This window comes from Myotis brandtii, unplaced genomic scaffold (genome assembly GCF_000412655.1).
Source record: "Myotis brandtii unplaced genomic scaffold, ASM41265v1 scaffold902, whole genome shotgun sequence".
Classification (NCBI taxonomy): Eukaryota; Metazoa; Chordata; class Mammalia; order Chiroptera; family Vespertilionidae; genus Myotis; species Myotis brandtii.
Window position 1 is genome coordinate 3,280,255 of NW_005371709.1, and position 22,797 is coordinate 3,303,051.

Here is a 22,797-nt window from a genome sequence, read left to right on the forward strand (position 1 = left end):
CCCCATCAGTGCACAAATCCAAGCACCAGGCCTCTAGTTCAAAAATAATTCCTTCTAAGGTGTGACCATGAAGCTGAACCTTTCCCCAGGGCATTTGCATTATCCCCTGTGTAGTAACTCCACTGAAGCTTTTATTAGTAAAATGTGGAGGTGGGGGAGGTTTCTGTGCAACAGAGCCTTCCAGGTGCTCTCTGCCCACTTCATACCAGCGAGCCACTCTCCTCTCCCCCTACAGGGGCTGTCTGGCACGCCCACCTTTGGAAGGTTGCTGAACCTTGACCAAAGGGGAAATCAACCATATTGTGACTGCTGGATTTGCAAAACACCACATACAAAGGGACTGCAAAATCCTGGAGAGGACGAGTGCCCATGAACAGGGTCCTGTGGATTATGGGTATTAGTGGGAGGGGCACAGGTGCCGAGGAGAGTGGCAGACAGAGAGACAAAAGGTTGCAAAGATGACAGGGGAACAGTTTTCAACCTGCCTGAACTCAGGCGCCCTTTTGACAAATGTCCCCTTCCATGGTTCATATTATAAAAATAATAGTTTTTAAAAGTTTAAATACAAAATTATATCAGAATATTGACTAAGCTTTAAGAGCTACACAATTTCTCCACTCTAATTCATTACTCTGGCAGGACATTTACAAACATTCCCACCTCCCCTGTGAGATGATGGGAATCACTAGAATAGATTTTTCTTGATTCCAATCCCAATGTTGATCAGATTTCTAGCGGTTCCTGTAATTAATCTAAAATAACAGTGAAGACGATATTTTGCGCTCGTGCTCTGGACTCTGAACCACAAAGTGTGCTCTCATGCTGCGGTCTCAAACTATACCTAACCAAACTGGGCTTGTGGGGGAGAAATGTTCACAGACGATCCAAGGACTGCACTTTGTGTTTAGTGGGGTGAGACTCACAGAGTGGCAGGGCTGGACAGGGCCTCCAAAGTCAACTTGTATTGTCCACTCTGTGTTAACACAGAGGAGCACAACTGAGAACAGAGAAGTGACTCATCTGGGGTTAAGTAGTTGATGATCATTGACCTGAGAGGTAGGAAGGAGTATGAGAACGTTAGGTTTTACCTCAGGGTATAATTTTCCCAAGAACTTGGATATGCAAGGAAACAGCATCTGATTGATTTTTTAAAAAATTACTGAGAGGGTCCTAGCTGGTTTGGCTCAGTGGATAGAGCGTTGGCCTGCAGACTGAAGGGTCCCAGGTTCGATTCCGGTCAAGGGCACATGCCCGGGTTGTGGGCTTGATCCCAGTAGGGGGCGTGCAGGAGGCAACTGATCAATGATTCTCTCTCACTATTGGTATTTCTATCTCTCTCTCTCCTTCTCTCTTCCTCTCTGAAATCAACAAAAATATATTTTAAAAAATTACTGGGAGGGATTAGTGTAAATAAGAGGCAAAAGTGGTGTCAAGAGGCTGTTGGCTTGTACTAGTAAATATTTTTTGTATGTAAATGGGGCAAAAGGTGACCCAACCATGGTTTGTCTCTGGTGATGGGAATTCTCTGTCCCAGACACTGGGCGTGTCTGGTGTCAGGTTGGCCCAGTGCTTCTCTAGCTCTGGCTGGGGGGACCCATGGGGAAAAGCCATGTTCAGAGATGGGCTTAGTGTTCATGTTGGAGGCTGACGAGCAGGTGGCCAGCCTGTTTCTGTTTTGTGGCTTTACTTCCATTTCAGAGAGTGACCTTCTGGTCCCTCAGATGGGAAGGCCCAGTTCAGCTTTGTTGGGAGGGTTCAACTAGTTCCTGTATTTTCTGCCTTCTGCTTTCCAGCCTCAGGCTGAAACAAAGCAGTTCCAGGGTTGGACTCCTGTGCCAACACAGAAACTTAAAATTCCCCAGTAAAGTTCCTATTAAAGTGGAGACTACTATTCTAAAAGTACAGCTTGATCAGCTTTCTTAAGCCATTAATTATTAAACAAAATCAATACTTTTTAGTTTAAGTTTTACTCTTTTCGATTAGAAAAACTGAAGGTCATTTTTTCAAAGACAAAAACCAAACCAAACCGCGCCCCCCTCTCCCCCACCGAAATCCCAATGTGTGTTTTTGGTGACTCTCTGGGAAGGGAGGGATTGCAGAAATGGCCTCTGAGGTGATGGAGGAAGAGGTAACTGTGGTTTCCAGTTTCCTTTCCTTGTAGGTTCTTAGTTGTTACTGCCACCAAGGCAGAGGGTCAGCAAGTCTGGGAGAGGCCTGAGTCCGCTGACCTGAGGCAATTACAGCTTTCATGGCCTCAGGTCATCGCCAGGCTACGAAGGTGACCACTCTGTGACTCCAATCAGATATACCGGTCAGAAGCCAGCAGTAGCCAGGCGATGGCCACTACCAGAATGTTGGCCAAGATTTAAAAAATATTAAGGTCACGGAGACAAAAGCAAGCAGAATTCCAAAACAGGTGCTCAGAACGTGTGCAGCATAGCCAAGAGCCCAGCAATGGTCCTCTTCTTGGGGGAGGGTCGCCTGGGCTCGCTTTCCTTGAAGGACAGACAGCTGCCAGGGGACAGCTGAGGGACCCTGCAGACAGACAGCGGCTCATGGCAGAAAGGAGAGGGGTTTGTGGCTGTAGATGGATTCCGACACACTACAACCCTCCTTGACCTTCCCTCCCGGAAATAGCCCAACTAGGAAAGCCCCTGTGACCTTTAATTTGTAGACAAACTGGTTTGGTTGTTTGAATTGTGATATTGCCAAACCATGGTTCCAGGCTTATGTTCCATGTCCTTGGGGTAGACATAAAACTAAAATACATGTGTGCAACAGTGGGGGCTGTTCTCATTTCCTAATTGCTAATAGAAGTCCTTCATTAATAATAATAATAATGGTCAGGGATATGGCGACTGCCTTTCATGGAGCACTTACTGTGGGTTAGAGTGTTTGACAACAACAATTCTGAGACGTTGGAATTATAATTTCCATTTCTCAAATAAGGAAAATGAGGCTTTGAAAAGTTGAGTAACTTGCCTAAGGTAACCAGCTGGTAAGAGCCGAGATCAAGTCTACGTTGTCTATGCCCCAAATTCCATGCTGTTAAGGACTACCCTGTATGCACCTGGCAGACCCCTCGCTGCTGGGAGTGGAATTGACCAAGGGCCCCAGGGCTGTGCTGTGAAACCATCACAGCATTTGACCAAGGTTGTGCTTCCCACAGGCTGGTCCCTTCCGATGACTGAGCTCAGCAGGGACACTATAGCAGGGCGGCTCCTGGAAGACACGGGTCTCTAGTGGTCAGCTTCAGCTTGAGGATCCCCTGACAGATTTGCAGAACTTTCCTTAGACAGCTCAGTGGTCTAGGACCCTCCCACCCATCCTTCCTCCCCCCTCTTCTTCATTTGGACCCAGATCATCTGATAGGTCTCCCAGCCCCCCTCCCATTTTCTGTCTCAGGCATTTTCCCTAATACAATCTTCGCATTTTAATCCCATTTTACTGTTTGCTTCTCAGAAAACCTGGACTAACACAGTGCACCATGGCGAATTTTCAGGGCAGCTGAGTTCAGCCTGCTAGCATGAATTGGGACGTTACTTTCCTGTTTCCCTCCAGATTCCACACTAAAAGCCACACGGTGTGAAGCCTTGCTGTGGTCCTCCCTGTGTTGTACTTTCTCTCTTATTAGTCACTTAGGTGGTTGGTCTCATCTCATCCATTGAGCCATCCATTCATGCAAGAAGCATTTATTGACTTCTCACTGTGTCTTAGGCTCTGGGGATCCAAAGATGAATGTCAGGGAATCTGCCCTAAGGGAAATCACAGTCTTTGTGGAAGAACAATTTGGTCAACAGATAAACAACAGTAATTGCTAATGACTCTTGAGTTTCTTCTCTGCCTGGTGCTCTTTTAAGTGTTTTATAAGAATCAACTTATTCTGTACTTACAACTATTGTATGAGGTAGGTGGTATTATTCTCTCCATTTGCACCTGGAGAAACTGAGGCACTGGTGGGTGCAGATAGAAAGTGGCAGATGCGGGGTTTGAACGCAGGCAGAGCCCTTGAGCTTATTGCTGTGCCACGCTGCCCCTTGCCTTGCTGCCTTGTTCTAAGAGAGTGTGACCGTGTCTGGGGAGTGCAGGCTTCTACTACAGCAATAACTCTGAGCCCAAAGCAGCTTGGTTCCCGCTTTAAAATCCTCATTGGCTGCCAAGTGAGAACAATCTTTCTGGGTTATCCGGTGGAGGCAGAACGCCAATTATGTTGTAGAGCAGTGGTTCTCAACCTTCCTAATGCCGCGACCCTTTAATACAGTTCCTCATGTTGTGGTGACCCCCAACTATAAAATTATTTTCGTTGCTACTTCATAACTGTAATTTTGCTACTGTTATGAATGGTAATGTAAATATCTGATATGCAGGATGTATTTTCATTGTTACAAATTGAACATAATTAAAGCATAGTGATTAATCACAAAAACAATATGTAATTATATATGTGTTTTCCGCCCACAGGTTGAGAACCGCTGTTGTAGAGAATCACAACTCACTGCTCCTACGTGGAGGTGGCTGGATCTCAGCTGTCTCCTGTCTCCTTGGCTATCTGGAGCATCCCTAGGCTGCCTGATACTCATATCCTGGGCCCATTTGATTGTCTAGCTCTGGACTATGGGAAGCAGAGGTGCACATCTGTCCCTTTCTACTTGGAGCATCATTTCGTAGAAACTCTCCATTTGGTAAATGAATAATAACAAAAATAGCAAATACTTAACGTTATCTAATACTTTTCAGTTTTCAAAGGGCTTCTGTGTGTTTGTCACTTACTCCCAACAAGCTTATTGCAGGCCAGACAGGTATAAATATTCTCATTTTGAGGAAGAGAAAACTGAAGCTTAGAAAAGTCATGACTACCCTGGTAAATAGAGTTGGGACTTGAGTGCAGGCCTTCTGTGGCCTCGCTGACTGCACTGTCCCAGAAGCCCTCAGTAGCTGCATTTCTGTTGCTAGGAAATATTCTACAAAGTCTTTAGAGCAGTGATGGCGAACCTATGACACGCGTGTCAGAGGTGACACGCGAACTCATTTTTTTGGTTGATTTTTCTTTGTTAAATGGCATTTAAATATATGAAATAAATATCAAAAATATAAATCTTTGTTTTACTATGGTTGCAAATATCAAAAAATTTCTATATGTGACACAGCACCAGAGTTAAGTTAGGGTTTTTCAAAATGCTGACACGCCGAGCTCAAAAGGTTCGCCGTCACTGCTTTAGAGCCTTGCCCTTAGTAGCTCAGGTTTTAATTACCAGGGACAATCAGCAGTCCAGGGTTAAAGAGTCTTTATTTCGGCCCATAATTGTTTAAGTCAAATTTGGAGAGCCATCTTATTGTTTTGTATCTCTTTAAGACCATCACCCAAGTGGATCACATCCCCACCCCAACTTGACCATAATGTGAAGCCAGGTACTCCTTTCAGGGTGAGGAGTGAGAGAAAGTTACCCTCTAGAAATGGAAAGTGAAACTGACCAGTCCAATTTCATAGTCTCAGCTGGTTAGAGTGCTAAGGGTCAGCAAAAATGAGGGCAAGAAAACACCCTCTCAGCCTTTCCTGGAAGTTTGAAGGTTGAGTGGTAGAGAGACAAAGAAAGGGAATTTTCTTCACAATTTCCTAAGCTCAGCTCTATTATCAAGAGTTGCCTTTGACCTCCCAGTTCTTGGTTGAGTGAAAAAGAACCACATTTTTGTGGCCTTCCACAAATGAAGCCCATTTGTCCTGACACTAGTAAACCCAGGCATTAGTGTCTGTTTAGATTGGAATTGATTCCTGGACCAGGAAACCAAAAGGAGGCTGTTTAAAGACTAGTTATTAATGGCCTCATCACAAGCCTGGGCCAGGCCTCTTGAACAAAATTTACATAGAGAGAGGAAGCACATTTATAAGTGTCGGAAAGAGATGAAGAAAGAGGAAGCCTTCACCGGGGCTGTGGTATCTACAGCTTTATTAGCAACACTGGGGTTTCCTGAACGACGAAACAGGGGCCTGCAGGCCCCCAGTCCTGAGAGTCCGAGTGGAGCACTTCCTCCCCAGGGGTGGCCTTCGGAATGCAGGTATGAACAGTGCTCCTTAAGGACCTTGGCAAACTTGGCCAATGAAGCTGTGCTTGGCTAGAGCAGTCCCAGAGATGCTGGGTCCAAGAGGTGGGTTTCTGTGGAACCCGTTTCCCGTGGCGAGGCAGCAGAGTTTTCCGCAATCCTTCCTAGATTTATCCCAGAGACTGGTTGAGGGAACTTCCGTCTGTGGCCAGGAAGCTGCACACCCAGGAGAATTATTTCTCCATTGGGGTCCTGAGATCAGCTTTTCCTTCGGTCTGGGAACTGGTTAGAAGATGGGAACCTTGAGTTCTAAATGTGGTTCTGTCATTAAACCAGCAGCTAATGATGTGGGGCTCATCAGTTTCCGTCCTGACCCCCCAGTTTTCCCTGTAAAATGGAGATCGTCACATGTGTCACATGTACCTGGCGACAGTGAAAGGAGCAAATGAGAACAAGTTAAAAAGTTCTGAGATATTGGGTGGTGCCAGAACTCCCAGTAACCCTTGGCTTCTTGGATGAGATTGGAGTAAATTGGATCTAGTTATCGGAAATTTGCTGAAAGTTGAACTTGGGAGAGGGTTAGAGGGCTCCAGCCCCATCTGGGAGGGTGGGAGGTGTGCAGACAGATTTTTATCATTGGTGGACAACACAAGTTGGTTGTCATGGCAGTCTCAATGTGGGGCTATTTTTATTCAAGCTGAAGAGCAGGGTGGGTGAGTTGGGGAGGGGAAGGAAGAACCGTCATCCTTTGCTTTACAACAAAACAAAACTAACACTTTGACTAATTCATTTAGAGCAACTAGGTGGGGGTTGGACAAAGGTCTTAGAAGCCTGAGGTCTGCTCTCCTCCTTCCTGCCTTGCTCCCTTATCCTGAACTTTAAGTGTCTTGAGGGACAATCATGGGGATTACCTGGTGAATAAAAGAAGAATAACTCCTTGAGTACATGAGCTGGAAAAGACTGGGAAAGATTCCTGATCCAGAACCTTCTACCCAGCACTGCAAACCCACCGATGTGTAGTGCAGCTGGGCAACCTCAGGTATCTGCAGCTGGCACCGAACATCTGGATGCCAAAGCAGGTTGGATGTGACAGGTGAGCCAGCCTATGTTGGGAAAGGAAGTCGGCATGGCCTTGTGGGAGGAGAAGATTCAGTCTTCTTCCTCCTTTCTATTCCTCTCTTCTTGTTTCCAGGGAGACAGAGTGGCCACCATGAGTTTATCTACAGGTGTATTTCTCATGAATACTCTATGTGTCTACAGGACTCTGCCTTACCTTTCTGGCAAATGATGGTGATGATGATAATGAAGGTGACAAGGACAATTATTCATGTCACTTTAATGAACTCACTCTAATGCCACTAAATAATCGTCACCTCCTCTGTCCCCTGGCTTTAGTGCCTGTAAGAATGTGGAGGGAAGGGTTCTGGTATTCTACTGACCCTCAATTTTATTCTGATTGATAACTGTATGTGCATTTGGGGGTTACTTGTGGGTTGGGTATACTTTTCACTGTGTTGGAACCTTTTTGAATGAAAGGGGTTGGTTGGACGGGAAATTTAATACCCATTAACCAAGGTGGGTAAACAAGGGTGAAGAAAGACCCAGGGTGATGACTAAAATGAAAATGAAAAAGCAGTCTTGATGTTTTTCAGGAAGCTGGGGGGAGAAGGGGGATATTGAAACTCAAGATCTGAGTCCCACCATTGCCAGCCTCTCACCTCCCCCCTCAGACCCACATGCCTTGACAGTGGAGCAAAAGCTCCTTCATTTGGAGTTTGGGGACAAGGCCAGGTCTGAGGTCTCCCTCGTGCTTTCTAAGGACACAACAACAGCCATGACATTGATTTTCTTAGCTACCAGCTGGTGCAAACAAGATAGGTAGTAGGAGAAATGCTTGATATACTTAAGAATCATTATTCTAAGCATTTTGTGAACCATGCTTGTGGTACACTTTCAGACATCAGGTTAATTATAGCATCTTATTTGCTCCTGAAAGCGGATAGAGCAAGATGTTGGCTTGGTAACAGCAGCTTGCTCAGAGTGTGATGGCCGGTCAGCCTCTCGCCTTCTCAATTCTGACCCAGATTTACAAAAGAGCTGATATATCCTGTTTGTGTGTCTGGAATTATAGCAAAAACAAGCAAATAAAATTCTTATGCCTTTAAAAAATAATATATATATATATATATATATGTGTGTATATATATATATATTTAAATACGTTTTTTATTGATTTTAGAGAAAGAGGAAGGGAGAAGGAGAGAGAGAAAAAAAACATCGATGTGAGAGAGAAACATTGAGCAGTTACCTCCCATATACCCCTACCTGGGATCAAACCTGAAACCTGGGTATGTGCCCTGATTTGGGATCGAATCATCAACCTTTCAGTGCATAGGTTGACTGACACTGAACCACCTGAGCCACACTGGCCAGCGCTAACTATCTATATTTTTAATCCTTGTCCGAGGATATGTTTTTATTGATTTTAGAGGAAAAGGAAGGGGGAGAGAGAGAGTAACATTGATATGAGAGAGAAATGTCGATTGGTTGCCTCTCATACGTGCCCCGACCGGGAACCAAACCCACAACCTAGATATGTGCCCTGACTGGGAATTGAACTGCAACCGTTTGGGGTATGGGACGGTGCTCTAACCAACGGAGCCATCTAGCCAGGGTCTATCTATATTTTATAGAATTTCTTTTTCTCATGAATACTCTTTGACATACAGTCCAACTCCTTGACTGACACTGAGGCTCCCCTACCTTTCTCATCCCTCACCCCAATCTAGAAGCTGCCCCCACTTTGCTTTCTGTAGCCCAAGCATATCATTTGCTCTCATGCCTCTGTGCCCTTAATCATACCATTATCGCTGTGAGCAAAGTCTTTCTGACCCCACTTCAGCATTCTCTGTGCCTTTCAAGATTCAACTTGTCAACTCTTTGGGGATGTCCTTCCCTCTTTGATTTTTCTGGTGGCCATAAACTGCATTTTATAAATCCCTGCTTATTTCCCATAATGTTTTATTTTAAAGTTATTCCTCTTCTTATTTGTTTCTGGAAGTTGGAAATAATCTATTTCTCTCTTCTTTGGTCCCCCAAAATGAGTGAGGACAGAAATTTTCTCACCCTAACATTTCTTAGGGGAGAGGCCTAAGCAAGGCTTTGAATATTTGTTATTCATTGATAGGCAATACATATTTGTTGAAGGAATAAAGAAATGAATTATGAGTTACTTTATTATTTTAAATAGAAAATATACCTTTTTCACAGAAGGGTAACCTCAGTACCCAAAAGCTATTTGACCTAATTGAAGTAAGTTAACTTCTCTTCTTTATCCTTCAGGAAGTCTTTCTCAATTTCACGAAACTTCTATCCCAGCACTTTTCTAAACACTTAGAAACAAAACTCATTTCATAAACAGTGATATTTACGGTCTCATCCCACAGGTTAGTACTTGCGAGGAGGGCATCACACAGTTCTCAGTTTCTGTAAGTGGAGCGTCGTCTTCCCAGTTCAGCTGTAAGCTCCGTAAGGTCCAGGCTATAGAGAACATGCTTCTGGGATCCCCCATGGGACCCATGTCATTCACGTTCAGTAGACACTTGCTAGGTGATGAGGAGGCTCAGGTTTCAGCACATTTTATGTTGGGCTTTGAGAGAGTTGTTTTATGACTTCATCCTTATGGCTTGGTTAGAAGGATGAGACTTATAATAGATGAGAAATTTTATTCTGAGTGGAACAGCCTTCAGAGGTTTCTCAGACTTCAGGCACCTCTCTATATTCCTGCCCCATCTGTGCAATATTAAATTTGGGTCCCGGACCCAGGATGCAAATGAAGAGGGAACATGGCCCCTTTCATTTGTGGACCCCACTACCTAGGCTGCTTGTCAATTCATTTTTGCCTTCTTCCAAGAAATCTTGAATTTTCTCCACTTTCTCTTGTATCAGCCACACTAGAAATTCTGGACACAAATTGATGATCTCCTACTTAATTTCAGCCCAGAGACACACATCTCCCTGTCTGGCCCCAATGACCATTTCTTTTTTATTTCATTTTTGGCTAGATGGGTGAAAATTCTTAATTCTCAGCTGAAATGTAATCTCCTTAATTTCCTTCTCTGTTCACTTTCTTTTTCCTTGGCATCCAAAACTCAGAGAAAATAAATCAACATGTTTATGCTACAGGCTGTCTTCCCCTTTTTCCACCTTCACTTTACCTTATTTTAAAAATCACTAATAAACTTGGCTTAAACTTCACTAATAAACTTTTCTCAAACTTCAGTCATATGAGAATCATCAACATGGTAGCTGTCTTCCCCTTTTTCCACCTGCACTTTACCTTATTTTAAAAATCACTGATAAACTTTGCTTATCAAAATGGAGCAGTATAGTATAATTCAGCTCTTCTCAAACTTCAGTCATATGAGAATCATCAACATGGTTTTCAGTTTATTTGTAAGAGCTTTATTGAAATATTTATGTGCCATGCAATTCACCCATTTATTTATTTATTTATTTATTTTGAAATATGTTTTTTATTGATTTTTAGAGAGGAAAGGAGAGGGATAGAAGCATTGATGTGAGAGAAACATCGTCCATCAGCTGCCTCCTACAGGTCCTGCACTGGTGATTGAGCCCACAACCTGGGCATATGCCCTGACTGGGAATTGATCCGGTGACCTCTTGGTTCCTGGGTCAATGCTCAATCACTGAGCCACACTGTCTGGGCCAATACACGCATTTAAATTAGTCAATGAATTAAGGGGGTATATTACATGATCAATTTTTAAAACTTGTGGCAAAATATATATAACATAATATTTGCCATTTTAACCAATTTCAAGTCTACAACTCAGTGGCATTAATTATATTCACAATGTTTTTGCAACCATCACCACTAACTATTTCTAGAACTTTTCCATTGTACTACTTACAATATTTTCCTTGTCAATTTATATTAAAAGGAAACTTTGTCACTATAAATGAAAAACCAGTCTCTTGATATAAAAAGGTAACTATAAATATAAAACAATGAAAAGTAATGTATTCAGTTCTACTAGATAATCATGCCTACAGAAGCCTGTGGACTTATGGCCTATTCTCTCTGTGTTGCAAAGAGGATATGCATGTTAAAGAGGAATTAAAGGCCCCCTCTTGCCCAATGGAGCCTTTGTTCTTGATATAAGTGAGATTAAAAGAAGTAAACGGGACCACCTTCTCACACTGCTTTCTCAGTATCCTTGAATGTTTACTGTACACTTTAGAATTGTGTCTCGTACCACCAGGGTGCGTGGCTCACACTGTGGAAAATGCTGTCAGAGTGCGTGAGAGCATGGATTTGGGGGTGAAATTTCCATACAGCATGTATGTATGACTTGGACAACTGACTTAAATTTCTGTGCCATATATTTCTCATCTGTAAAATGGACAGAATGAGCAGTTCCTTAGTTGCGATAAAATAGAATCATATATGTTAAGGATTTTGTATGGGATATAGTAAATGCTCAACAAATGGCCACTGTGGTCGCTTTAAAGAGCAATCTTTATTTATACTTTTCCCAAAGCTTAGCATTACCTTAGAAGAGAAGTTAGCTTGTGTACTCTGAAAACACCTCTCCAAAATCAGCACATGCCATTCTCTTGTTCTCCTTACAAGAGGATATGCATGTTAAGGAGGAATTAAAGGCCCCCTCTTGCCCAATGGAGCCTTTGTTCTTGATATAAGTGGGATTAAAAGAAGTGAACGGGACCACCTTCTCACACTGCTTTCTCAGTATCCCTGAATGTTTGCTGTACACTTTAGAATCGTGTCTTGTACCACCAGGGTGCATGGCTCACACTGTGGAAAATGCTGTCAGAGTTCGTGAGAGCATGGATTTGGGGGTGAAATTTCCATACAGCATGTATGTATGACTTGGACAACTGACTTAAATTTCTGTGCCATATATTTCTCATCTGTAAAATGGACAGAATGAGCAGTTCCTTAGTTGCGATAAAATAGAATCATATATGTTAAGGATTTTGTATGGGATATAGTAAATGCTCAACAAATGGCCACTGTGGTCGCTTTAAAGAGCAATCTTTATTTATACTTTTCCCAAAGCTTAGCATTACCTTAGAAGAGAAGTTAGCTTGTGTACTCTGAAAACACCTCTCCAAAATCAGCACATGCCATTCTCTTGTTCTCCTTACCCTGTCCTCCCAGCTGAGTGTCAGACAGCATGCAGGACAGACGCAGTAAACACCGGCACGATGGTCTGAAAAGTTAATTGGAAAGTAAGAGAGCGCAGCCTTGGGTCAGAGGCCCCTCGAGCACACAGGACCCTTGCTGGACCAGTTGGCTTTTGGTGCCTCTTGACTTGAACCCCGTTGTTGAAATGTGCCTGTCGGCCCCGGTGGTGCGTCACGGTATCCTAACTAGGGCGGCGTTGCTCAGAGCAAGGCAGCCCCACCAGGCATTGGTAAGGGGAAACCCACATCAAGTCTCCTGAGCGGCAGTCACAACCCAGACCAGGAATAGTAAGTGACGCTGCTTCCTGCCCTAGACCACATCAACCAAGGAGGCAGTGCAGACACCTGGGGCAAGCGCCTGCCCTGCCCCTTGCTTGCTTGCTGCGTTACTTAGTCAGGTTACTTCAATCCTTCAGGCACAGTGTTCCCATCTGTAAAGTGGGAATGGGATAGTGATTTCTATCTCACAGGGTCATTGTGAGGATTAAGACTATTAAGTAGTCATCACACTATTCAGTAAATAGTAACTTTTATTGTTAACATTATTAGTAATAACAGGGTGTCTGTCACCAGTCCTCTTACCTAATATGCTGCTTCATGTGGCTGGCTGTGAATCCAAGTGCATACATATACTCGTTTTATTTAAAATTGTTTTTTGTTTTTTTTTTTAGATCCAAATACTATATAGACTCCTTTGTGGAGGGGAAAAATTATGAACCTTTAGTTGTTGACAGATTATTATGATGCCACTTAATATGTATAAACATATTCAACTTCATATGCTTACTGTTATTTCCCAATTTTGAAAGCAAAACACATGAACAAGATACAAATAGATTTATAAATTAAAAGGCAAGCTGACTATATTCATGTCATAGACGATGCTGGTTATTGGAGCAGCATCATGAACGGGGCATGAGGCTGTGGTGCTCACAGATTCTGCTGGGTGGGGGGTTGTATTTTGGGACTTGGCTCTCCCCCCACATTTCTCCATGTGTAGTAGGGTGCCTGAAACCTTGTATTCACTTGTTACAAGTGCCTCATCTACATATCATCTTGCCCCCCGCCCCTCTTCTTTCCTCATTAGTCCCTGACATTCAGTGGAGCATGACCTTAGCTGCAAAATGATTGCAGACGCATACATGGGCCCCACAGCCCTGTGGCAGGACCCAGTTATAACATGACCATCCAGATAACCTGGAATATCTTTGCATTTGCATCCCACATTAAAGGCATTATTATCGAAGTGAAAAGCCCAAGCGGAGATTCTCACAGGGACTATATCTGAGGACTTTTTGCTAGTTTGAGAAATATTAATTCACATCCTGCCCAATCTCCAAAGCATTTGAAGCACGCTTCAATATTAAACACAGTATGAAGACAAAGAGAACTAGGCAAGACCAAAGACCTTGGTCTTGAGAACATAGTGGCAGTTAAAGACCAAAATTGTCACTTGGCAGCAAGGGCAAAAGGTGAAACACACCATCATGTTAGCTTGTTCTTACTGTCATCTAAGAGAAAGCAGGCAGGTTCTCCGAAGAATAAACTTTTCCTGCCACTGGATTCTAAGAGTGTTTGCCACTTGGGTCCTTTATAGATTAGACTTTGGGGAGCTGAATGCACAAAGAGAGTATTTTTCTATAATATCTCCACAGTATCTCTAGATCTCATTAAAGCCAAGGTACATTGTTAAATTTTAAAGCAGCGAGGATACTATTGGTATCTTAATAATATTTGGTATTGGGGAGGATCCTTGGGGTTTTCGGAATGTTTTCACTCAAACATGTAATTTTTGAGTTTCAGGACAGCAAAGGTGGTATTGTCTTCAAGGTGGTGAGGGATCAAGGGGGGGTCTACATGTTTAAAAAAAAAGTTTGGGGCCATCTCACTCTGCCAGGTGGGTTTCAGTAGTGCTTATGTCTGGGTTGGCATTTCCTTCAGAGGAAACTTTGAATCTGCTGTACCCTGGCCCAGTCTGAAGTGGGCCATGGAAGAGGCCAACTTGGTGGGAGGAACGAAGTGATGGGCTTGTCAATCAGCACCGCCAGAGTCACCCAGGGGAGTGAGTGGCCTCCTGCCTGGATTCCCTAAATGAATTAGCTGCTGATAGCTGTCTAAGGGGACTTAAAGAATAGCCCTGTTTCAAGGAATTGTTTCCACGGCCCATCTGATCTGGGGAACAGCTGCCGAGTGCTGCACTGTTAGGATCAATCTCATTTGTGCCAAGTGGTGAAATAATTAGCCAACACTCAGGTGCCACTTTCCTTCTCACCCCCTGCTCCATTACCAAGGTTCTTCTCACCGTAGAAAATACGAAAATACATGAAAGGTTGGAAGGAAGGAAGAAAAGAGGAAGGGAGGGAAGGACTATGCACAATCCAACCACGCATTTTCTCCTGACCTTTTAAAATGCAGTTTTCTTTCTATAATTAATATCCAACACTCTAAGATGTATGATTCTATATCCTGCCTTTTTTGCTTCCCATAATGTGGTAAACCTTTACCTAAAAGTCTCTGAAAATGATATTTTTTCATCAGGTTACTTTCTGATTTTCACTGATGGAAAGAATGATTTAGCAGAGGTCTTGGCTCATTATCTTTGTCTACATTTTGAACACTTATTTTCCTCCTCAAGAGAGATTTTTAGAAGTAGAATTATGTGGCCCAAAGTGTGAACATTTAAAAGACTTTCCCTTTCTCGGTATATGGACACATGGCGTTCCAGAAAGATCGTGGCAGTTTATACTTTTGTCACCATCAAATGAGCGTATCTATCCTACCTCACCTTCAAACATTTCCTTATTTGAAAAGGTAAAATAGCAATATGTTATTTGTATTTATTTGTAACTCCATGGTGATTAGTGATAATGAATGAATGAGTGTGTGTGTGTGTGTGTGTGTGTGTGTGTGTGTGTGTGTGTGTGTAGAGAGAGAGAGGTAATTTGTATTTCTTTCTTTGTGAATTATCTACTTATTGGGCTTTGGGTGTTTTTAAACGGATTTCTATGACCATTTAATATATATAAGGAGATTAGTTCCTTGGCATATTTATTTCAAAGTTTAACCAGTTTGTGATTTGCCCTGGGATTTTTTTGGTAACAGCTTTATTGAGATCTAATTTACATAACACAATTTACCCATTTAAAGTGTACCATTCAATGATTTTTCAAAATGTATATTTATTGTTGAAAATATTACAGCTGTTTCCCCCTTTTCCCTCCATTGACCCTCTCTATCTCACTCCCGCAATCCCCAGGCCTTCACTGCACTATTGTCTGTGTCCACGGGTCATGCATATATGCATATGTTCTTGGGTTAATCTCTTCCCGCCAATACTTTTTTTTTGTATAGTCACAGGCTTGTGCAACTATTGCCACAACTCATTCTAGAGTATTTTCATCACCTCAAAAAGAAACCCCATATCCTTTAGCTATCATTTCCTGACCTTGCCCCACCCAATCCCAGCTCCCCAGCCCTCAGCAGACACTAATCTACTTTCTGTCTCTATAGATTTGCCTATTCTAGACATATCATATATTGGAATCATATGATATGTGTGGGGTTTTTTTGTGGCTGGCTTATTTCACTTAGCATAGTGTTTACAAGGTTCATCTATATTGTAGCATGTATTGATATTTTATTCCTTTTTATGTCTGAATAATACAATTCATCAGTTGATGGACACTCGGTTTTCCCCACTTTTGGCTATTATGACTAATGCTTTTATAAACATATGATTGAGTTTTTATGTTTTTACATTTTTGTTTATTGAAGTTTTAAATTCATGTCATCAACTCTATGGTTTGTTTGGATTGTATTTCTTCATGTGTTTAAGATGAACAGATCTTTCCCTAAACCAATGATAAAGCTTTCAACCACATTTTCATCATTTTAAGTTTTAAAATTTGTTTTACTTTATTTTAATTTCAATCTCTAATTCATCTAAATTTAATTTTGGAAATTATGAGAATTAGGAAGACTCTAAATAACCCCTCTGCCCCTCCACACCCATCCCAAATAGCTAAATTTCTCTAGCACCATCTCCTGAGCCATTTTTCTCATCAACTATTTTCTTTATTCTAAACTGATTTTTAATGCTTTCTTTATCACATACTATGTTTTCATGAGAACAAAGCTTGGTTTGTGGGCTATTATGTTTAATTGCTCTATTTAATTTTTTATAACTTTAATATAAAATAAAAGTACCCTTGATTTTTTTAAAAACTTTAGTAGGCTACATATTATATATATATTAGGGGCCCAGTGCACGAATTCGTGCACCTTGAAAGGGAACCTGGGCCACGAGGCTGCTATGGGAACAGGGGGGTCTCAGCCCATCCTCTGGGCCCCTATCCGGCCCCTCCCACTGTGGCCCCTGGTCCCCTGTCTGCCAGCAGCCTCACTCCTGCCACTGCTGCTCCTATGCACTGATGGTGCCAGCCCCACTTGCGCCTGCTGAGGACACAGAGCAATTGGGGCCGGCGCCGGTGCGGGTGTGAGCAGTGGCTCCGGCGCTGGCTACAGGTGCAAGCGGGGCTGGCACCAGCAGTGGGTGTGAGCAGCGGCTCTTGTGCGGCTGTGGGTGCAAGCGGGGCCATTGCCGGCAGCAGGTGCGATTGGCTGCCAGCCCTGATCGCCCCTCAGGATCGGGGGAGGTGGAGAAGACCTGAGGGGCAATCGGGGCTGGCAGCTGCCATTCACCCTTGTTGATGGTGCTAAGGGATCAGGGCTGGCTCCAGGTGCTGGCAGCAGGTGTCAACGGTGGCTCCAGCACTGGCAGCAGGTGCGATCAGGGCCAGTGCCAGCAGCAGGTGCAAGTGCCGGGCAGAACTGTGCGGGAGCAAAGAATTTTCAGTAACCACCGGAGGCTCGCCCAGTGACAGCGACCGGTGCCCTACCTTGGGTCTGGCACTCCTGCTTACCTGCTCCACCATCCCTCCACAGTGGACGCCTGCCATGTTCTACACTCTGCCTCCTGCTGCCGATGCCAGCCATGTTCCATGCGTGCCCCCTGGTGGTCAGCGCACATCATAGCGACTGGTTGTTCGGTTGTTCTGCCGTTACGTCTATTTGCCTATTAGGGTTTTATATATATGGATAATTTTCTTTTAAAAAAATATATTTTATTGATTTTTTACAGAGAGGAAGGGAGAGGGATAGAGAGAAACATCGATGAGAGAGAAACATCGACCTGCACATGCCCTACTGGGGATGTGCCCACAGCCAAGGTACATGCCCTTGACCGGAGTCAAACCTGGGACCCTTGAATCCGCAGGCTGACGCTCTATCCACTGAGCCAAACCGGTTAGGGCTGGATAATTTTCTTAGATAGGAAAATGAATATTATAAAGGAGAACATCATTGCAACAACAATTTAAAAAACAATGCAAGAAATGGTGTATGGCCTTATTTGAAAACCAATGAAGTTTTTTCCCCATGATTATTGATTTAGTCAGGTTTTCTATGTATTTTGAGACTATTTATATGTTTCTATAAAAATTGTATTGAAATTTGTAAAATTCTGAGCATAGAGTTATCACATCAATGTGTTTCTAAAAATTCTTCATATCTGCTATTATCTTTTTCTCATTTGGCTTATTTATATTTTCTTTATTCTTTTGTTAACTGTAATTACCAGAGCTTTGACTCTTTGGCTAGACAAATGGGTCAGCAATTTGGAAGAAATAAAGAGGTTTTTCTTTTTTGAAGCAATGGTAGATTGGTCTATCCCAAGGAGATTGTGCCTGTATAATAAATTAGAATAGGTAATTGGCAAGAGAGTGTCTCAACAATTCTGGACTAATAAGTAGTTCTGGGTAGTGTTTTGCAGTTTTAAGTAACTGATTGAATGTTTTAAGTCAGTAGGGTTATTTTCTCTTCCAGGAAGAACCTCAGAAATGAAAAATTGGGATGCTCAGTCATCTAATAATAAAAAATTGAAGCTTGATATGATAGCATGTAATTATTAAGAAGAGTAATATTCATTATCCCTGATCTTTTGGACTCTCTCATTCATAGGCTCCATGGTCGATGGGAGTTGCTTGGGTGGCGTGTGCAGCTCTGTCCATGGGGATGGGCCCTAGATGTTTTAAAAATAGCTGATCAAGGAGAGAAGGGTGTGGGAAAGGGCAGATCCAGCAGAGAAAAGGGTAGCCTTCAGTTAATTTGGCTGAGAGAGCAGGGAGGTAGAGATGATTGGAGAGGGATATTAGCACTGAGCGAGGGGAGTCAGTAGGAATGGAAAGGAAAGGAGGGATATAGGAGTATGATAGCTCTGATGTCTAGTGAAAAACAATATTACCCTCCTTGGAACTCCTAGGGTCCTTTGCCCCATCTCTTAGCACTATATTCTGCCTGGTTTTCTGTTGCACAAATAAGATCAGAGATCTGGACTTACTCAGCCAGGCCTTCTGGAATAATGCATCTTGGGAGAAAATATGGAGAGGGAGGAGCAGTAGGATTGTGTGCCTCAATGCCCATCACACTCTGGGAGAGTGAGTAGACACCTGTCAACACAGATATCAGGCTCTAGCCCCTCCCCTTGCCTGAGCAGGTCTTCTGGGTCCTTGCCTAGGACCTTGTCCCTAGCTCTGCTCCCCCACCTCAGCCTTCAAGATTGTGGGAGCACAACTTCTCTGCTGGCATGAACTGGGGTCTAGCGTGCCAGCCTGTGGTTATAGCTTTCTGTGGGGACATGTTCACCAGTCACCTCAGCTTTCTCTCAGCACTGATCACCACAAGCTCTGCAGGAAGCCAACTCCTTCCCTGGGAGGCCCTCCTGTAGGGATCAGCCAAGCTAACCCCGACCTCTCATCCAGCCACCCTTTTAGATTGTGGGCTCTATGAAGGCAGGATCGATGTCTGGTCCATCCTCATGTCCTCTCAGTGCCTATCATACTTGGCTGGCTCTGTAAGTGGTTTTGGAATGCAGACAGCAAGCCCAAGAAAAGGACGGTGAACCTTCCCTCTCCTCTTAACCATTTTTTACCATTTGTCTCTGAGGATCTGATTAAATCTCGGAACTGTCTCCAGAAAACTACAGGCAAACATACACACATGCACACACAGAACCTTGCACACAAGTATCCTATCAGTGGATGGACCCTGGCTTACAGCCCCTGCCTTGGAGTTCTGGCAGATTCCATTCACACCATCTCAACACCATCTTTGTGTGTGCCATCACCCACACATCTGCACACCCCTGCTCACCTGCTCTGAATCTGTGCATGCTCTAGTAGAGGCGTTAGCTGTGGTACTGATCTGAATCCTGGTTACACTGATCTAAAATTTGTTAAAAATGATTGCTTTTCACTGTGGCTCTGGAGAGGATACATTGGCTAGTCATGAGGATCAAGCCTGCAACCTGGGCATAGGCCCTGACTAGGAATCGAACTGTGACCTCCTGGTTCATAGGTCGACACTCAACCACTGAGCCATGCTGGGCGAGCATGGACAGTCCATTCTTGACCCAACCTGAGAAGAAGGAACCTCCTTTCCTCACACCCACCAAAGGCAGCCCTGCAATAAGTCCCGAGGTAAAGCTTCTGGAAACCTATTGGTTGAGCCTGGACTTGCCAGCCTCAGACAGTAGTCTGCCTCAGACTTTCTTCTCCACCTCAGCCCCTCACTGTCACCCTTCCCTGTGGCCTACATGGTGGTTGACTTTTCATAATTAGGTTCTCTTTCATGATTTCCTGAGTCACTCACTTCAGCTTGTATTTGTTTAACATTCAGAACCATTTCCTATTTGGTAATGTTTGGGGCTTTCATGGTGTGGAACCTGCCCATCAGTTCTCCTTCCTTCTATCCCATTCACCATTGTTCTCTGTTCTGTAGATTCTGGCTGTGACTCAGTCACCGACACTGAAACTGAGGACGAGAAGGTCCCGCCCTACTCGAAGCAGCAGAGCCTGCCGCTGGAAACGTCACCTGGGAACCTGATGGTGGTGCAGCCAGACCGCATTCGCTGTGGGGTAGGCACTTCTGGGGCGGGTGGATTGATGTCAGAACTTGGGCTTTCAGGCTTTTCAATGGATGCATTTGTTGGAGTAAAGGGAGTCGGGTTCACCTGTTGCACCTTAGTGTAATCCCAGCCTTCCTGTGGGGTTCCCTGTATAGTAGCTGCCCTGGGAACCCCAGTACCTGGGCCTTGGGGACAACTCACTCTTTGAAGTGAAAGAGAGACAAGTCCAGGAATGTATGTACCATCAATCTAAGACTTTTAGTTCATGGATCCAAAACTTAGAACGGGTGGGAGACCAGCAGACACGAGCACTACTGGACACTTGTGCCACCCGCGGAGTGTAGTTCTGGGAGGAAGAGATGAGAGGCATTTGAGAGCTGCCTTCTTCACTTACTGGCCACTGGCATGGCCCAAGTGAGTGCCATGGAGCTTGATGGCTTAAATGTGGTGGCAAATATTGCTTGCTAAAGGGATAAGATTGATGCCTAAGCATAATGTATCATTTTCAGGGATGGGACATAAGTTAACAGGTGACTTGTGAGGGCCACTGTCATTTGAAGTCTACTGTAGTATTGATAGTTTCTCATGGTCTTTCCTTTCCTGATCAGCAATGTGTTATATTAGTTCAGAGCAGCAAAATGCTTCCTGTGGATAAGTTTGCTAAATTGCCCCTGTGAGCTCCTTGAGACGAGGGCGAGAGAGCTGTGGCAATGGGAAGGACCAGCTTCTTTGGCCGTGTGAGTGGTTTTCCATGCTGCCTGAGGCCACAAGGCAAGGACTTTCTACATGAAGGTTGCAAACCGCTGCTTGGGCTGGATGGAACCCAAACATGTTTGTTTTGGACTGCTGAGTGTTTTAAAAATTAGGCGTGAAAATCTGTGTTTCCAGCTTTCTTGGAATCAGAATCTGGTGACACCAGGCCTGAGATGACTGGCAGGGCCAAGCAGCCATTTAAATGGAGCATGCTTCTCCCAGTTCTCTCCGCACTCCTTCCTGCTACTCATCCTGTAATCAGGATGGTGGGTGCCAGTCAGTGCCGGGTTTGGGACTAAAGAACGATGCCCTTCGCATGCCTCCCTGATTCTCCAGGCTTTTGTTCCTTCTCCCATCTAGGCTCTCCCTAACCCAGGATGCATGCTCCTTGTTGCCTACTCTAGATCTCTGGGTCCTGAGGCAGCTGGGCTGGGGTTGGGTCCTGACTGTCAATAGAACAGAGACAGTCATTCTGTCTGGCTCCCCACACTCCCTGGGAGGAGGAGCTGGCTGGGCCTCAGCAGCCCCCAGGAGCCAGGACCACGCCCCTTCCTCATCTGTTGTGAAATCACAGCCTTTGTCATGAGGGGTACTGTGAGGACTTTATAGCAGAATCTTAGGATAAACATTTGGGGATTCACTTTGGCCAGAAATATCTCCTTTGCACATTTATTTTTGGGGGGTAGAAGAGGGAGGGGCTATTCTTACCAGTTCAGTGTCTTGGAGGATCATTCCCCAGCCCAGTGAAACAAGATAATTCTATTTGGCAGAATCAGCAAGAGATCTTAAAGCAAAGCAAAATAGCTATTCAATTTGCTCAGTGCCTTTGGAAAATTAATCCCCCAGTAAGTTATTTTTGTCTTTCCATGAAGAGCATTCAGTTGCAGAACAAAAGAGCTTCTCTAGGCAGGTGCCTCTCCCACTATAAGGTGCATGCGTCCCCCGAGGTCTTGGTAAAATCAGACTCTGGTTCAGTGGGTCTAGGTAGGGCCTGAGCATCTACATTCCTAACAAGCTTCCAGGGGAATCAGGTCTTCTGGTCCCTTGACCTCACTTTGGGTAGCAAGACTAGTCTAGAATAGTGCTTTCCCAACTGTCTGTGGTGAGGAACTTTTAGAAATTTTATTTTTAAAATTTCCAATTCTGCCATGGACCGATGCTTTTATCAAATACAATATAAAAGAAAAGCTATAAAAATGAAATCATAAGGCATATAAAATATAACACTCGGGTTTTTAAATTATTTCTATTAGGTTCAACATACAAAGGATTACTCCATCAAATTGTTATAAAGGTTTATAAATGTTTACTCTTGGGTTTGGGAACTTGTATCATTGGGACCTGAAGCAAACAGTGGACCGCAGACCCACCCTGTTCTAGAATAGCCTCCCTAGATAAAGCTGGGGCTCAGGGAGCGGGAGACCCGCTGGCTGGGCACCCTAGTAGGGGACCCAGGAGGGAAAGGGGATGATGACTGGTGTCCCGTTTCAGGCAGAAACCACTGTCTACATCATTGTGAGATGTAAGCTGGACGAGAGAGTGACGACCGAAGCTGAATTTTCTCCAGAGGATTCTCCCTCCATTAGGGTGGAAGGCAAGCTGGAGAATGAGTACACCGTGTCCGTGAAGGCTCCCGGTAAGTCGCCCCAGGTACCTCCAGAGATTAGGCATCATGCCAGGGAAGAGGCCCCCTCTTGCTTTCTTTTACTTGTCTGTCTATTCAGCAGCTGAGCAAAGTGTCAGCCAAGATTTGGATTTGGTTGTCATGTTCTGCTTAAAGGAAAAGGAATGGCAGAAACATCTATGTGTGA

General features: G+C 44.0%; 1 protein-coding gene across 1 annotated transcript in view; it reads left to right on the plus strand.

The window, feature by feature from the left end:
• Window positions 1–22,797, plus strand: part of PIK3AP1 (phosphoinositide-3-kinase adaptor protein 1) — a 100,729-nt gene that overhangs the window by 32,839 nt on the left and 45,093 nt on the right. The window contains exons 3-4 of the mRNA XM_014532630.1: window positions 20,107–20,243; window positions 22,478–22,622. Of these exons, the coding sequence (XP_014388116.1) occupies window positions 20,107–20,243; window positions 22,478–22,622 (282 nt within the window). The remainder of the gene's footprint in view (window positions 1–20,106; window positions 20,244–22,477; window positions 22,623–22,797) is intronic.